The sequence below is a fragment of the Aulonocara sp. 'chitande type north' Nkhata Bay genome, linkage group LG22 (genome assembly GCF_057382095.1).
Source record: "Aulonocara sp. 'chitande type north' Nkhata Bay isolate Kocher_YH1m ecotype deep benthic linkage group LG22, A_spYH_male_GT1.1, whole genome shotgun sequence".
In the NCBI taxonomy this organism is placed as follows: Eukaryota; Metazoa; Chordata; class Actinopteri; order Cichliformes; family Cichlidae; genus Aulonocara; species Aulonocara sp. 'chitande type north' Nkhata Bay.
In genome coordinates, this window is record NC_141364.1 from 37,526,377 (window position 1) to 37,539,075 (window position 12,699).

At 44.0% G+C, this 12,699-nt stretch overlaps 1 protein-coding gene across 14 annotated transcripts in view; it reads right to left on the reverse strand.

The window, feature by feature from the left end:
• Positions 1–5,585: 5,585 nt before the first annotated feature.
• Positions 5,586–12,699, reverse strand: part of LOC147304661 (triple functional domain protein) — an 82,768-nt gene continuing 75,654 nt past the window's right edge. For 8 of the 14 annotated variants that reach the window (XM_086281110.1, XM_086281109.1, XM_086281105.1 and 5 more), the window contains 11 exons: positions 11,996–12,176; positions 11,625–11,882; positions 11,065–11,531; positions 10,057–10,304; positions 9,687–9,934; positions 9,230–9,392; positions 8,969–9,090; positions 8,805–8,883; positions 8,512–8,712; positions 8,278–8,416; positions 5,586–8,136 (listed from right to left, as the gene is read on the reverse strand). In XM_086281110.1, the coding sequence (XP_086137236.1) occupies positions 7,585–8,136; positions 8,278–8,416; positions 8,512–8,712; positions 8,805–8,883; positions 8,969–9,090; positions 9,230–9,392; positions 9,687–9,934; positions 10,057–10,304; positions 11,065–11,531; positions 11,625–11,882; positions 11,996–12,176 (2,658 nt within the window). In that variant the 3' untranslated portion in view covers positions 5,586–7,584. Of the gene's footprint in view, positions 8,137–8,277; positions 8,417–8,511; positions 8,713–8,804; positions 8,884–8,968; positions 9,091–9,229; positions 9,393–9,686; positions 9,938–10,056; positions 10,305–11,064; positions 11,532–11,624; positions 11,883–11,995; positions 12,177–12,699 lie in introns of all 14 variants that reach the window. The other 6 variants (XM_086281114.1, XM_086281119.1, XM_086281113.1 and 3 more) reach the window with 4 other exon arrangements.

Below are 12,699 nucleotides of genomic sequence, written 5' to 3' on the forward strand. Positions count from 1 at the left end.
ACCAAACATGCCTGACTCCTGCTCTGTTGTTCTCTGCTGTTTGAAGTTTGGATTAGATACGCTATGTACTCTCACTCGCTTTTATTCTTGCAACCAGATTCCAATTTTGGACATTTTCATTCTTCATGGAAGATTTTCAGGATTAGTAAATCAGATACTCCTTAGAGTATTCCAGTCTAATAAGGTACAGGAAGCTGTCTTTCTCATTTTGCCTTTTTATCATCAATTAATCTTTCATTTGAAATGTGAAGCAAATATATTTAACTGTAATAAATAATGTAATTTAAAGGCTACAGAGATAGCTAGTTAGCTTCTAGGATTGTCCATTGTATCCAAAAAACAGTTACTTTTGAGTATTGTGCCACCCCTTATTTCTTTATATTTTTCCAGGAAATGGGAAACAGCTGCAGAGATTTCTGGGGGGAAAAAACACCTGACACCTTTTGCCGGTTTCTAGCACAAACTGTGATGGAGCCTCCACCGTGTTTTACAGGTGACTGTAGATCCTGCAAGTCACTGTAGAGTTTCTGCAAGTTTTTGTTGCACCAGAACTTTCAAATTTGGATTCATCAAACCTGTTCCTGGTTTTCAATCCAGGTCTCGCATACTTTGCATATCTCTACATTTCCCTTCTCGTGCAGAAGATAAAGTAACATTAAAAGGAAATTGCTTTTGTTTATTTATTTTATTCTTTTATTTACTTCTTTTGATAAAACCCACTAGCCATTTGAGTAAAAATAGATGAGCCTTAGACCCCAACCAGTCACGGCAGATGGCTTCCCCTACCTGAGCCTGGTTCTACTGGAGATTTCTTCCTGTTAAAAGGGAGTTTTTCCTTCCCACTCACTCATACAGAGTTATCTGATTGTTGGATTGTTTTCTGTGTTGCTGTATGGTCTTCATCTCACAATATGAAGATCCTTGAGGTGACTGTTGTTGTTAGTTAGCGCTATATAATTACAACTGATTTCAATTGAACTAATAATTTGTGCGCAGTGTAGTACAAATGATACTTTTTGTTTTTAGTCACATCTCCCGGATGGACCACTTCACTGGTTACCTGGCTCTCACTAAGGTCCCCAAATATTCCGTTTTTTACGGTGGCTCGAGATTTAGAGCACATTGTCCAACACTCATAAGGTCTTCAGGTAAGACAGTGAACCCTCACTACCCCCCGATCTGTCCATCTAGGTGTGTGGATGCAGCTTGCAGTGCAAAAAGCCAGTCCAGTGCTTTTTTTTTTGAGACCAATTACCACTAAACCAAGACAGGGTAGAACACTAACTAACCTCACATGTAGTTAGGCTAATAAATGTGTAAGTATACAAATAGCTGGGCAACACAGTGGTGCATCTATCACCTCACAAGTTGCTATTATCAGTGTTATCAAATGCTACTGAAGCAGAAAAGGATAACACCTCAACCTGCACCACTGCATCATTGGAGCAACATGTTGAATGTCACTGGAATTACTTTTGTTTACCTGAATCAAATAATTTATTTTATTAGTTTGACTTACCTACAGACAAAAGCACGAGTAAAGTAAATCGATGCAATTTGATCTTGCTTGTGTAACATGTTATATTCCTGTTTGCACACTTTAATCTTTAATCTTGCCCGTCCTGTGCAAAAGCTGTCAAAGCCAGTTCAAGGCATGTGGAGAGGTGTGCCCATGCTGAGGTCAGTTTTATTTCAGTTAAAAAGTACTGGAACATCCCACTGCACGTGAACGCCCCCAGTGTCAGAAACCTGCTGACTTTGAGTCATACAAGTTCAAATAAGGCACCAGATGGTGCAAAGATCTGTTCACACATAAGTGTTTCTAACTGGTCTTTAATGTCTTATAAAGAGTGGAAACTGTGAGCACGAAACGGAAACACCGTATCGGGTTTTTAAACCCACATTTGTGCACATCTGGAGAAGAAATAATAATTTCACGGTATTACAGCAGCAAAAAATATTCACTAACCCAGGATTAGAAAATTATAAATGCTGCTTGCTTCAACCCTGCAGTAACAGGTTTTATTATATACTAATTAACCAGAGCTACATTCAGCTGCTCCCTTATTTCCCAAGAGGTCACCACAGCAAAATGATCCAAATGTCTGATTTGGCACAGATTTTACACCGGATGCTCTTCATGAGACAGACTTCCCAACAATCAGGGCTTGTGAACTAGCTAATGACCCTCTGAGGGTGGGTTTTGTGTATCCTCACAGTACCAAACCAGGAAACTTTCACGTATAATGCAGATGTTTTAACCACAATACCAGAAAGCCACATTTGACAAAAAGATTAAATAAATACAATAAAATATTTAAAAAAAAAGATTAATAACGGCTCTGCTATACCTAAAAAATTGTCTTTAGAAGGCATTTTCTACAGAAGCTTTTTGGACATTCTGGATGGTTTAAATGAATGAATTTGGGCAAATGTTATAGGATATTTGACCTATCGCTCTGTTCATAAGGTGAAATGTAGATATGTGTACACAGAATATCTGTTTCCCACCCAAAACAACTTTTAAGTCGTCAATATCTGTGAGGTTTGTAAAGCAGCCGCTCGTCAATATAAGAGAAGAGCCACTTGGGGGCGGTACAGACCAGGTATTTGACTAGAACCCTGCAAAGGCCGCTTCCATAGCTGTTAAAGGGTAACATTTTTCAGTTGTTCTTTAAAGAAACTTCACTACTTTGTAGCGGATAGTCAAACAAGCTTAGCTTGCTTTACTACCTGTGGCAGAGATCACAGCCAGGCCGACAGGGGAGACCGGGGATAGTTGTGACATTTTTGACATTTCTGTAAATTAGAGCTCTTTTAAGGTAGTGGATTCAAAATGTAATGCAAAGTATTTACATGTCTCTGCTATTACATAGTGCAGCTATTTTCTCTGCAGCACAATTACCCATTGCATGGTATGGTCTCAAACACAAAGAGTGAAATGTTACAATTAACCCCATAGTCTGGGTTAGTTGACAGTACTGACAAAACATTAACATGTAATCTTTTTTATTCAACACATGAATGCACTTACATCCATTTATGTAGCTGTGTGTGTGTGTGTGTGTGTGTGTGACAGAATGCAGAAATCTAGCTTTTGAACATATTCCAACCCCCCAAAAAAGACAAGTTATGGAATTTTCTGCAACTGAATATTTCATTAATTTTGGTTGGTCTTCCTTGAGTTTGGCCTCATTGGCTCAGTGGGCATTATAACCTACAACTCTTGCACCAATTTTGAACATAACAATGAAGCTGAAAAAATGTAGTTGTTCACCAGCATCGCAATTCCATTACTTTTTATCATGGCTTACCTTGGTGTGGTTTGCAAAGTGCTTCAGGAAGATGAGGAAATCTGTTTCTTGCACCCATCCTGATTTATTTCCACTACCAGTACTTCCTACTGGTCCATCTCTGACACAGAGGTCTGCATAATGTGGGAACACAAACAGTGGAGGAATTGTGTTGCCAATGGCATTAACCGCATATACAAAAGCGACCAGTGAACCTCTCTCTGCTGATGTCGTTGCCCCAACTTGTTTAATATAAGTTAAAGTAATAGTGTGGTAAGTTGTAACATCTGCATTATTGTTACAACTGACCCAGACTGTTGCTGTTACAACTGACCCAGACTCCTATAGCCATGAACTAGCTAACATTACAGCCAATGGCTAAAACATTAGCACTAAAGACCTACACAGAATATATCCCCATAGACATACAAATAACATAATTCAAGTTTGATGAGTTTAACTGCAAAGCAGATAATGCTATTAAACATTGAAATAAAGTAGAAAAACTTACTTTTTGGCATACAAATGACTTTTTTTCGTGTTAAATTGTCTGTGTTTGACAAAATGTGCTGATTTTTCACATGTGATAGCAGAACTGAATTGGGCATGCACAGGATGAGTCACATCATTTGAAACTTAGCCCTGATTGGAGAAACTGGAAGTAACTGACCCACGTTACAACTATCCCCGGTCTCCCCTACTGATCTTTGTAAATGTTTCGTGGTAACTCAGATGCTAAATGGCTGCTAATCTAATCTAACTACACACACACACACACACACACACACACAATATAAAATGTTGATGTAAAATGATGTAATCGACTGATTACGCATATCGGACAATATTAAAAGAATCCTGTGGAGTTTTCTTCATTCATTTACTTACCATAACATGCCGTTCAGTACAGATACATGTCCTCACCTGTAAGCAACAACCAGTGGCTCCACAGCACTACTAGTTGTGGGAGTCTTTAAAATTGTTATTCAAGTATTAGGAGACGTAACAGCTGACAAATTATGAGTGTTATGGTGAAGAAACAGCAGATATGCAGTGTGCAGATAAGTGTCTGTACCATAGACCACATATAATAGATGGATGCAGCCAACTGTGACATTTCTTCATCTTGTGGCCTGATATATAAACAGTGGACACACAGAACAACCTTTGCTTTCCCCGTGTTTTTCATCTAATATATATTATTCATATAAATTTATTTATAAAATACTGATGAAGTACGTACAGTTTAACAGACAACGAGCTGAAGCGCAAAATATGCTTAAAAAAGTAAAGAATGTTCACTGAAACCACTGTCTTTACCTTTCACGCTGTAGTTTTTAATATTTATTTTAATTTGTTCTTGCTTTTCTCCCATTGCTGGTGAACTGTTTCACCTCACTCGTCAACAACTCAGCATGTGAGCGACACACAGCGTCGTCCACGTCGAGCAGAGTGCAGCAGGGATTTCTGAGGATTGCACTGGTTGAAAACCTGTCTTCTGCAGGCAAATACATGCACAAACGAACATGACTGCCCTGCTGTGAATGAAGCGTGAGGCATTCCCAAGCCAGCTGAGGGACATCTTCTTTCTCCTGGTCTGGGATGCCTGAAACACTTCAACTGCCTCCCATCGATGTGGAGGAAACTTTGGGTTTAAGCATAGTCATTTCATAATAACACCGTGTAGGAACAGTTAAAATATGAAACCATGGACTGAGACCATAATTGTATCATGTGCATTTTTAATTGCATCCCCTTTTAATTTTCTTTGCAAATGCATCAGTCTCCCCCTGCTGGTCACTAGGATTAATGCCGCTTTAAAGCACATGTGCACTGGCTTTTAAATCCTGAAAGTTCTGTTTATCTTTCATATAGAGCTCAAACGGTATGAGTTTCCAATGCAGAACAAATCAAGAAAAGAAAAAGTCCCAATGAAGAGTTTTGAAAGTGTTAAGTATTTGTAGGTATTTTAGGCAAGTGTGAGCGTCAGTTTGTTACCAGTCCTGTAAATGATGACGTCAGCCTACGTCACTAAACTCCAACACGGAATTGTACAAAATCAAACCATCTGACCTGTACAGAGAAAAAAAAAAAGAGAAAGAAAGTGGTGAGCAGATGATGGGAAAATGAACAAAGTCTTGAAAATGTTGCAACCCGATCTAAACAAAACTTGCTTTAATGTTTATTTCAGCGTTTAAAGACCCTCCGCCCCACTCCCCCCACAAGAAAATAAATAACTAAACAAACAAACAATAAAAACAAACACAAAAGAACGTAAATGTCAGACGGGGCCTGTGTGTTCATGAAGTTTAATTTTCAAATGAGTGATGGCAAAATGACACTATTTACAGGAGAGAATATGTATGATTTGTACAAAGAAATATACATGCAAACATAATAATAATAAAAAAAAAAAACAATTTATGAAACAAAAACGGGAAAACAAAAACACAACAAAGTGACAAAAACAGAAAAATCAACAAAAAAACCCCAAACTGAGGTATCCAGTCCAGTCTTCTTGTTTTAAAATGGCCTGTGTGTACACCTTTTGAAGTAAATTAAAAAAGGTTAAGAGGGGGCTGATTTGATCATAACCCCTTACTGGACTTATCTGTGCTATTGTTACCATAGTAATCTTGTGTGGTTACTGGTTAGGTGTTTTTTTGTTGTTGTTGTTTTTTTTGTTTTGTTTTTTTTAAATGGAAGAAATATTTTGGCAACATGTATCTGTACATAAAGTGAAAACAACACTTTGTAAGTAAAATCTTGCATTCAGCTCCCATCCAAGAGTACATTTCAGTCCTTTAATCTCCCACCTTTTTAATAAAGGTATAAAGAGAGTAAACTAAAAGTGTTCCTCTGACATTTACTCGTGTAAACAATCTTTTAACATGGTCATGGATGGCCTAACGCAAGTGAAACGTAATCACAATAAAACCATTTCTTTATTAAGTACTATAAAGCTAGAGCAACTTTGGTGTACCAATACTACAGAGGCATACAGTACAAAAAAAAGTGTTAAATTAGTTTTGATCAAAACGTGATGATTGTAGGTCGTGACCTCTGACGCGGCCTGGCCCCGGAGCGGTCGTTAACACTCGGCGATCGAATGAACACAAACTACCAGCAGTGCTTGCAGTACCAAGTACATGCTTTTCTCTAGATTTATTACAGATACAACAGATGTTTTCATAAATAGTTGCATAAAATGTTAAAGCCGCAACATTGCACATGATAATCAAACATAACATACAATGAGTGCATTTACAGTAAATTCATCTTCCGCCGCCTCCACATTCAGCGCTGCCACCGAGGGCTCCAACAGTCTCGAGTCCACTGCGAATGTGAGGGGGAAGAAGGCCGAAGTCTCTATACAAGGTAAGGCTTAAACATGTCATATCTGCGCAACACAGGAAAAGACAAAAGAAAAAAGAAAAAAAAAAAGACGAACGTCTATTGTTTCTTCTCGGGTTGGACAGTGCAGCATTTGTTACTCACGACACGGTCATCATGGTGTTCTCAGATTAGATTAGGGTACATTAATGTAAGCGCAGCCATCGAGAAGCTCTGATGTATAAATGTCTCAGCTGATGAGCTCTGTCGCGGTTTCCGCCTGTCTGCAGTGTCCAGAGTAGCACACGAATCTTCAACTTATGAGCGTTTTCTACAATGATGTGTTTGTTTTTTTCCTCCTTGGAATCAGAGACACTACTGTGCCTTTCTATACACTGTTTCTATAAGAAAGGGTTGCTTCTCAAAAGTATGCCAGTTACTGTTTAAGGGTAAAAGACAAAAACACACCGTCTGTTCCTGGAGGGCGATTTGCTCTCTGTGGCGAGCTCCGTTGGCATCGGTTTCTCCTGAAGGAGCTGCGCCCGTGTGGTGGCGTTGAGGCTCGATCGATTGGCTCTTCTGATCAGCTTCAACTCGCGCAGAGGAAAATAACTTACTTCATAATAGTTTTTTTAAAACAGTTTTTGTTCACTTAACTACAAAAAGACGAAACCAGCAAGCAGCAGTAGACGAGGGCATCCATTCATTTATGATTGGTGAGAACTCCGTTCTCTTGGGCTCTGATTGGCTGAAGACCTCAGCAGGTCTCAAATAAACAACCTAAAAGGATAACAGGATTTTATTTAGTGAAAAATCTGTGAAAGAGGATGAGATCAGCTTTCATTTTTTTCTCCTTCTTTTTACATCGAGACCATAAAGAGTCTCTTCAACCTCAGTGCTGGACCCCAAACTGAGCAGCGTCTCCTGCTGTGGTCGGAGCACTGAGGCTGAGAGCTGCTCAAACCCGAGGCTGAAGGCGACCGTGAATGAAGCTCCTGACCCCTCCGATGGGCCGGGCATCGGTCTGATGTTTTCTCCTGTCAATGAAAGAAATGAGGCGGGAGGTGTCCAAGCAGCCCTCTGCCCGGCCGTCGCCTTGGCCAGCCTGCAGCCACGGCTCCTGGAGGCAGAGGCCGGCCGGGGGCCTTCTGCCCGGGTCGGTCTTCAGAAGCAGGCAGACGAAGTCCCGGGCCGCCTGGCTGACGCCCTGGAAGTAATCCCTGGGGAAGCTGAAGTCCAGCCTGCAGATGTTCAGGCAGGTCTCCTCTGCGCTCTCGTCAAGAAAGGGGGAGGCGCCGCTCAGCAGCACGTAGGTGACCACGCCCAGACTCCACAGGTCAGAGGTCAGCGACACGGGCTCTCCGAGGACCAGCTCTGGGGAGGCGAACTCAGGGCTGCCCAGCAGAGGGTGAACATAGTGGGCACTGTTGAGCTGCACGGCATCACCGAAGTCTGTGAGCTTGACTATTGGCTGGCCGCTGGCGGTGTGGGACACCAGCAGGTTCTCAGGCTGTAACGAGAGCAAAGATTAGCCTCATGGATTCTCATTCATTCATCATCATGGTTTGTACATGACCGCACTGCATCCACATGTCAGTCAACCTTTTTATGGCTTCAATGTTTGGAGGAAAATGAAAAAGTGAGGACTCACTTTTATGTCCAAGTGTGCTATTCTGCAGTTGTGTAAGTAGTGTAAAGCTTCTAAAACGTTCCTCAAGTAGCAGGCCACCTTCTCCTCAGTCAGATTCCCCCAGCTCACGATGTAGTCCAGCAGACGGCCTTGGTCGGCCCTGAAACCCAAAGCAAAACATCAGGTCGGAGGTATGACGTGACAGAGCTGTGTGTGTGTATGTAGGGTTTAACTCCGCCTTTGCTGTTTACTCACATCTCCAGGACTAACGCGTAGCTGCTGGGAGTTTCGTAGGTGTCAATCAGGGTGACTATGTGCGGGTGCTGGAGTCTCTGGAGCAGATTGAGCTCCTGGGTCACTCTGTCTCTCCTCATCAGCTTCTTGTTGACGTGTTTCACAGCCACCGCGCGTTTGGTGCCCCGGTGGTCGCAGCGCTTGACGACAGAGAAACGACCCCTGACGAGAAGACGACACAGTCGGTCCGTTTACTTTATCGTTTTTTGTTGCCGTAGCTTTTATATTCTGAATTCTCACAGCGTATCTGTTACCTTCCCAGTTCAACCACCTCAGTGTAGTGAGACTCAAAGTTATCCTTCCAGCTCACTCGGACCCCGTCAGTGGACACGGCTGAGACACATGAAAGCAGGAGGTGGTTCAATAAAATCTGCAGTGACACTCATCGCATACGTTTCACGTCTGTCTCTACGCTCACCCAACACTCTGAGGCTAGCTGATGATGTCACACTGCCCAGCTCGTTGGTGGCAACACACGTGTAAACGCCATCGTCCTCAGAGGCTACGCCGATTATCCGCAGAGTCGCTTCACCCGTATCACTGAAACAAACACACACTCCTTTATTCATCTATTCCATCATAACAGGGTGAGTGTAGCTGAGTGGGGCGGCAGGTTCACTCTCGAGTTAGTGTGTTCAACAAAGCTGATGCGAGGAGTAAAACCTGCTCGGCTATTTACCTGTAGGCGATGCTGAAGTGTCCGTTGTTAGTGAGGTTGCTCTGGTTGGGCCCTTTCCAGCTGACTGTAGCCCGGGGTCGCCCACAAACCTTACACCTTAGGGTGACGCTCTCTCCGTTGTCACATGTCACATCACTCAGAGGTACAAGGAACTCTGGGGGAACTGAAAGGAAAGAAGAGATTTGTTGTTGTCATTGTTTGACAGACAGGCTCCAAATCTGTGTAATGCCACATTGAGCCAATGAGAATGCAGGTTATGGAAAATCTGCAGGGAGCAAGTGAGCATCACATGTCCCGCCTCCAGCAGCACCCTCTACCCCACACCTAGCCTAAAGCCAACTGATATTTGCAGTGCAGTGAGAATGCGTCTGATACAGACAAGCTCCTGCAGTGTGCTGCAGTGACAAAGAGAAACCTGGAACGATGTTGAGGGATCGGGTCTGGAGCTCAAACTCACCATCATAGATGTAGTTTGGGTTTAGAAGCTGGAAAGAAAGATAAACAAATGTCAACAGTCTGTAACTTCGAGGCATCGCTGTAGAGTTTTGAAGTGAAGTGAAACTCACCTTTACAGAAACTTTATTGGCCAGGCCATCTCTGGACTTCCTGTAACCATTTTCCAGCTTTGTCTCCTTCTTTGCCTCCTTCTCCTTTTTCTCAGACTTCTTGCGAATACGCAGGGACGTGTGCCAGGATGAAGACTTCCTGCTAGGAGAACGAAAATGACGGCAGTGAGCTCAGTGTCTTGATAAAAACGGCAGATGAGAATCTCAAGTGCACATATTATGAATTTGAAAATAATCCCCCCCCAATCATCGTGCTCTTACTTGATGGATCCCTCGGGACAGTCGGGGACAATGGTCGACGTGTGTCCCAGCACAAATCCGGGGATCCAGCCCTCGGCGGCGGGGCCCTGCTCGGTGGATGCTCTGAACACCAGAAACATGTTTTGCTGGTTGCTGGCCAAGATCTGGACCACCTCGCCCTGAATGACGCTGATCTCATCCTCCTTCACAGCTGTGTAGTCCTGGGTCACCAACATGGTGGATACGCTACTGCTGCTGCTACTTTCACTCTGCACCACAGGGATGGAAAACGGTAAGGGCAAACTCAGATGGACATGCAGCGATTATGCATTAAACACGGTAACTTTTTCAAATCTAAACATGTGGGGTGACATCTCTAGCGAGTGCCACTTTTGATGAGATAAAGAGAAAAAGAAGTGGAGGCTTTGTAAAAAGAAATTCGAGCGGAAGAAAGACAAAACAGGGAGCTATTAATTTCTTCTCGGAAAAGGCTAACTGGATGAAGAAAGGCAGGAATAAGATGAAGTTTTCCATTTCACTCGTCTTTGCTCTGCAGCTCGACGCAAAGACGAGAGGAGAAACGTTAGGCTGAATGAAAGGATCTCTGAGTACGTTTGCAGGTGAACCGCAAACGTCAGAAGTTAGTTGCAGGAAAAGTACATTTAAGTAACACACCATGAAGACGGCCCAGAAGAAGTCAAGTGTTAGTATAAGCTTTGTTAGAGTTAAGAATCTAGAGACAGCCTTAAAAGATAATCAGTGAAGAGGTGAGCGAGGTCCGCTAGAAAGATTTTGAGCCTGAAAACATGTTGACAGTTGAAGCCTTGTCTAGAGATTGTCCTCAGAAACCGTCTAAAGCTACAGAGGATGATGCTGAAGAGCAGTGGAGGTTGTCAGAGATGCGTAGTAAGGGACAGATTAGTAGCGCTGGCAGCAGGACAGGAGACAACAAGGCAGACGGGACAGACCGACCCCCCCTCTGCCGCTGGGTTAGTCGGATCAGCACTGGGCAGCAGGTAGTGGTCTTACCCCGTTACTCTGGGTGGACTGGATGGACTGCTCGCTGGCCGATGAGCACGTACTCATGCGGTCGGCCTCCTTGCTGTGCGTGGAGTGTCTGTGGGTTTGGCTCTGATTTGAGCTTTGTCGCACCGGAGTCTCTCCCGCCTCACCCGGAAAGGTAAATGAGCCAGGCCGGCTGGCTGGAGAGCCCGGCATTGAGCTCCAGAATCCAGATCCAGACTTTTGGTTTTGGCCTGGGCTGGGAGGGGGAGGGGGGAGAGTGTCCTTGCCAAAGGCGGGAGTGGCCATGGGGGAGGCCATGGGAGACACGGCTCCTGGCCGTGGTTTAGAAGTGGGTGTGGAGGGCAGAGGCCCAACGGTAGCACGTGGGATGGGGGTATAAGCTTGGTCCTCTGTGGTGTGGATAGGGCGCTTGCCCTGCGGGCTGCCCCCCACAGGGAGTAGAGGAGGAGGGACAGGACGAGGGGACAAACCTGGATCACAAGCGAGTAAAACTCAGACTTCAGTCACATCTTTCATTGGGTCAAACAAGTCAAATTTCACAAGGACAGACAGACGTTTCATACCTGACATCTTATTGGAGCCATCCGGGTCGGCCCCGGGGTGGTGACGTAGGGGTTGGGGCAGGCGGGAGGGTTGCGGGATCCTGGACGGCCGACGAGAGCCACCCTGGGGTCCCGAAGGGATGGAGCTACTCTGGGAGCTTCCACCTCCACCTCCGGGGGCTGCACTAGAACCGCTGTTGCCCCCACCTGGAGCTCCGATGCTGGGCGCACTGCTTGCCCCTACATGGTTCCTCTGATACTCTATTGGTGAGGTCAGAGCTGTGATAAGATGCAAGAGACAAGGGTGGCCATGTACACAGCAGTTCTTTTACATCACCTATAAGTCCTCTGTGTGTGTGTCTGTGTGCGTCTGTGTGTGTGTAGCAGCCTACCATTGAGGAAGTTGCGTTGGCTCTCGAGTATTTGGCTGATCTGAAGGGTCCAGACCTCGCGCACCCCTGGATGGGAGGAGTGAAGCACGAAGGACTCCACGGCGCCGTTGGCTGACCGAGAAGTGAGAATGAACTTGCAGGGATCACCTTCCACATTCTCCTCTAAACCCAAACAGCTTATCTGGTGTAAAAAAAGAAAACAGGGAAAACACATCAAACAGAGTCAGCGGCACAGAAATATTGAGATTTAATCATGTCAACCTTTCCTAAATTTGTATTTTTTTATTTCCCATGGGCTCAATTTCCTTACTTTCCTCTGTTATACGCAAAGGCTTAAAGGTTCACTACAGGCAGAAGGAAATGTTTGAGAAATAAAATCAAATGTCATTAAAAGCAGCCCTGAATTTGAAGGGTTAACGCCAACTGAGCACAGGGCTTTTAAATTAATGTAACTACATGCTCCATCAAGAATGGTATACAGCAGTAGTTCCCAAACTACCGTACGCGTACCCTCGGGGGTACGCAAGTGGCTGTAGGGGGTACGCGTGGGTTGGGGTTGGAGTGGGGATCAAAAGTTTTAAAAGCCGAAATTTGCGCTAATGCAGTTTTTTTTGCCTGTCAAATACATGACTATATACCACCCTCTGGTGTTCAGCAAAAAAATAGCTCTGACAAAATACATGGGCGTGATTTGCCCAAATGAC